Source organism: Sinocyclocheilus grahami, unplaced genomic scaffold (genome assembly GCF_001515645.1).
Source record: "Sinocyclocheilus grahami isolate Dianchi unplaced genomic scaffold, SAMN03320097.WGS_v1.1 scaffold622.1, whole genome shotgun sequence".
NCBI classification, from domain to species: Eukaryota; Metazoa; Chordata; class Actinopteri; order Cypriniformes; family Cyprinidae; genus Sinocyclocheilus; species Sinocyclocheilus grahami.
Genome location: NW_015505801.1, coordinates 474,425 through 479,415, shown reverse-complemented (window position 1 = coordinate 479,415; position 4,991 = coordinate 474,425). Strand labels below are relative to the sequence as shown.

General features: G+C 39.8%; 1 protein-coding gene across 1 annotated transcript; it reads left to right on the top strand.

The window, feature by feature from the left end:
• Positions 1–2,801: 2,801 nt before the first annotated feature.
• Positions 2,802–4,651, top strand: LOC107557885 (calcium/calmodulin-dependent protein kinase II inhibitor 2-like). Its single transcript, XM_016241460.1, has 2 exons — positions 2,802–3,233; positions 3,780–4,651. The coding sequence occupies exons 1-2, from the start codon at positions 3,065–3,067 to the stop codon at positions 3,848–3,850; spliced, it is 240 nt and encodes a 79-aa protein (XP_016096946.1). The 5' UTR covers positions 2,802–3,064; the 3' UTR covers positions 3,851–4,651.
• The last annotated feature ends 340 nt before the right edge of the window (positions 4,652–4,991 follow it).

Genomic DNA, 4,991 nt, shown 5'->3' with positions numbered 1-4,991 from the left:
TTTTTTGTGTGTGGTGGGGGGGAGGGGGGGGGGGGGGGGGGGGATATGGCTATAACTGTTTGTCGCAAACTCAAGTGATATGAATCGCAGAAAAGCTTGAGTTCATTGAAGCTCCACAGTGAAGCTCTGGCGTTTTCCATAGATCCCTACAAATTGTTTATTTCAGAGCCCAGGCCACTGTGGTTTTCTAATGACTTGTCAGTATGGATCGGCCTACTGTCACTCATTCATTTACTCGAGCAGTGAAGCAGCAGACTATGAAAATCCTTTTGCTCAGGAGGACAGTGAGGATATAAAAATGAACTTTGAGAACTGCAGTCTTCTGAGGACTGTTGCCATACCAACAATCTAATGCTTGACTTAATTCACATAAAAAAAGCCCATGCTCACTAGTTTGTAATGCTGCAGGGGATACAGTAGGTTAAAGGTTTATTTTATATGTTTTGCACTCGTATTTTAAGAGTAAAATATGCATGCATAATCCAACAATCGTTGAGAGATCAATTTAGAGCTCTTTTGTGAGCTCTATCCAAGGTACTGCAGTAGCTATGTCTCTTATATAGATAGATAGAGAGAGAGATAATATTCATGCCGGCCAGGTGCATCATTACCATAAACCTCTACTTAGCCTTCATTCAAACATAATTAATTCAAAGGAAGTATCGGAAAGGCAACAGGTGGGCCACGGTGACGAACAGCTTCCGGCATCTGGAGACCGAGGACAGGCGACGCTGAACGTGACGCACGCTGATGACGCCTGCACAGCAGCACTGGTGTGTTACGTTGACATTTCCCCGGTACACTACACCGGTGAGTGAATCTAATCAGGCTAAGCGAATCAAAACAACTGATATTTAGAAAGCCTTTTCCAGATTCTGCTTAACCTCCGCTTATCGGGAACCGGAAGACAATGGTCATTACTATGTCCAACATAATAACAAAATTCAGTTCAAGTTGAACTTTGCAGCCATGGCGCGCAAAACGAAGACAAAACTGCTTTGGATGGGTTATTAATGTGACCAACTAGTAGACAAATAACACGTTTAAAATCATGCTTTTAAACATTTATCATAAACTTATTTGTCTCTCCAAAGCTAAATGTCCGTTCACTCCGAGACTAATAGCGTCCTACGGACAATAACGCTGTGTTTATTATTATAAGCTTTATCAAAGCTGTGGTGTGGACTTCCCTGTTCTCTTAGAATTAGAATTATTATTAAAACTTTATAGTTATAGTTATCGTCTTTGGTGTGAACGGCCCTTAATTTCACAGTAGCCTAGTTTATATGCTAAATAGACACACTCAAATAATAATTTTCACACTTTTTGCATCTTCTGAAAAAAATAGGCCTACAGATTGATTACGAATAGCCTATTTGATTTTCTTTTGTCGTGTTCTTCACTGACACACTGTTGTTATCCGTTTGCAAAGACTCTATCTGGGGCAAAATTAGTTGTTATGATAGAAATCAAACCTTTAAATCATTTTCACAAAATGAAGTGATTAATGTTTGTTTTACTTTTTGTTTAAATAAGCAGTTTTTTTTAAAGTAACATTTAATATTTTGATGAGTTTTCAGATTTTAAGATTGAAAGTCTGGGATAAATGTAAATAATGTATAGGCTATTAATAAAGTATGTAAATGCATTTAAAAAGTAGCTACAAAAATGAATGGGAAAAAATTACTGACACACTGTTGTTATCCGTTTGCAAAGACTCTATCTGGGGCAAAATTAGTTGTTATGATAGAAATCAAACCTTTAAATCATTTTCACAAAATGAAGTGATTAATGTTTGTTTTACTTTTTGTTTAAATAAGCAGTTTTTTTAAAGTAACATTTAATATTTTGATGAGTTTTCAGATTTTAAGATTGAAAGTCTGGGATAAATGTAAATAATGTATAGGCTATTAATAAAGTATGTAAATGCATTTAAAAAGTAGCTACAAAAATGAATGGGAAAAAATCACTAGTTTTAACGTGACCTTAACAAAAATATACATATGTTATACATAATTACATATATACATATATATGTAGCCTATCAATTTAAATGCATGTTAAACAATGGGAGAATTTTTTACGTTATGGCAGATTTGTCGCCTCTGGCTTGCTTAGTTGGGGACACTTCATTTCCAGCGTTATCGTTGACATAATTGCAAAGATATTATTTAAACTGAGCTGGATGTTGACATCACTGAATTCAATGATGAACTGTCTTTAACTGAAAAATGAGTGTTTACTATTGTCATTTTGCATTATTGACACTATTTTCCTAATTAATGCTGTTCAGTTGCTTTAGGACAAAAAAAGCGCCCAAATCTGAACAAATATCCACATAGCTATGCAGCAAATGTAACGGGACAATACAGGTTGCATAGAGTTGTTGAGATAGTAAGCTCCATAAATCAGGTACACTCTAAAAAATGCTGGGTTAAATACAACCCAGTGCTGGGTAAAATAGGGACAAACCCAGCAATTGGGTTGTTTTTAACCCAGCATTTTTTAGAGTGTAGGACTATATTTTGCTATCTTTTATCTTTCTCTTTTTCTTTTAGCTTCCAAACCACACGCTTTCCAAAGACCCCTGCGAACACCGTGCATAAAGATGCGACAGCAGAGCGCCGTTCAGTGTTTCCTCTCGCCATTTTCAGCTTTCGCCTGATGGGGCCACCCTTGCACCTCTTGGTGTCCCCATCTTTTCTCTCTCTCTCTTTCTCTCTCTCTCCTAAACACACACGCCCGGATGGATGACTTCACTGTTCCGCCCGGGTTTCCTTTATGATCGCGGGTTCTCCTGTATCTTACAGCAGACTTAACCCGACCGCTGATGTAGTCGTACACTCAGCCGCGCACTCTCTCTCTCTCATTCTGCACCGAGCACTCCAGTCCGTTTGGAAGTTGGCAGTGCGAGGAGTCTGACATTTACGCGCGGGGATATCTACGCAAAAAAAAATTAAGAAGTGCACTTGTTTTGCGGGGATAGTTGCCATATCCACCGTAGCTGCCTATCTACATCAGTTCTTTAGCGCCTTCTGAGTCGCGAGCCCGTCCTACAACAGTCATGTCCGAGGTTCTGCCGTACGGAGAGGGGAAGATGAGCGGATACGGAGCGGACAACGATGTCAGTCAGATGTCCTTCAGCTGCGGGCTCCAGGACACCAACTCGTTCTTCGGAGCGTCGCAGGCGAAAAGACCTCCAAAACTTGGACAGATCGGCAGAGCGAAAAGAGGTGAGAATGTTATCCTGATGGACGATAACTTATTGAAGTTAAAGGAATAGAGACTAGCGTTTTCACTCACTTTTTCTTCTGTGCAACACAAAAGGAGATGCTCGGGAGGATGATAGCCTCGGTCACCGTTCACTTTCATTGCGCGGAAGAAAAAAAAATGCAATAAAAGTGAATGGTGACCGAGTCTGTCAGTTCATAATATTTCATAAAAGAAAGCCATGTGGTTTTGGAACACCATAAAGACGAGCAATCATTTAATTTAATTATCCATTCAAATGCATTTTAAACGATTGGAGAATATTTTGAAGTTATGACCGTTTGACATCTGTAAAAATGTCTGACAATATGTCAATAATAGGCTATTTTATCCAACCCGACTGAGGAATGGCCTTGATTTAGGTGCTATTGTTACGCATTTAATGTGCATTTTGATCATTTGAATGCGTTTGGGGTGTGTTGCGTCTTGTTGCGCAGTTTCGAGGCGCACAAACCACACAGTAGACTGCCGAAGTCTTGACATCAGCTGTCTTGTCTTCTTCTTTCCAGTGGTCATCGAGGACGACCGAATAGATGAGGTGCTGACAGGCATGACCGACAAATCATCACCGGGCGTGTAAACCCGCGCGATGCCTTGCAGACATTTCAATTTTTTATCACCGATTCGAAGCACTTGTCGGTTGTGCATGTAAAGAAGATTGCAAAGAGATGGAGGGACGGTGGCACGACGCTCGAACCACGAGGAGACTCAACTAAAAAGGGAAAACGAGAATTAAAGAAAGGAGAGACGGAATTTCCTTTGGGGTTTGCTGGCAATTCTCCGATATAAACGACAACCCGAATGGAAGCTTTGAGGGAGATGTCGAGGATGTTGTTGAGGCTGCGCGCGCTGCGGCTCTGTGAATAAGGATGGATGGACTTGTCATTATTATTCCACGACCATCATCTTCCAAAAGAGCTGTAAGCAACACAAAGTTCAACCGAAGACTGAACTGCATCTTACGCTGTGTTACTATAGATGTACAGTATCTTAGCTCAAAGACCTTCCCCTTAACACACACAACACACACACACACACACACACACACACATGGATCTGCCTTGAGCGTCGACTTCAATCCGACTGCTGCTTTTAGACATTTTAGACTTCACGCACACAAAGACATTGAGCTCCCATAATGATAAATGAGCTATATATACGGATGGTGCAATGTGAATATTTTCTCTCGCTATTTTGCATCATAGAAGATGATCATACACATGCCCACAGGTGTTGAAGAGTGTAGTCTTTAAAGCGTCGTTTGGTGATCTATTGTTTTGCCCTTCACTGCAGCTGATTTGCGCACCTGCGCCACGGATTCACAAGCACAGAGGAACATTGTGCATTACCACCTCTTGTAATTAACCTAATATGAATGCATCTCAATTTCTTCCAAGCCTAAGTTTTATGTATTTTTATGTATTTGTATTTTTTTTCATCAGCTCCTCACATTTCTTTTGTCGTGTCCATCTCTTTGCATGAACTTTCACTCCGGTGCCAACAGAGGTGCCACCATGAATCTTACCCTGGCACGCTTCTTTTTAAAAAAGTCATATTTGTATTTTTATATCTAAATATTTGTTATTTAAAATGATATGCTAGTATGTCGTCTTAAAGGTTCATCAACAATGATGTTTATATTTCAGAGAAAAATCTTTAGACAGGGACGAGAGTATAATTCAGATTGGTTGGAATGTTTTTTTTTAAAGACTTGAATGAAT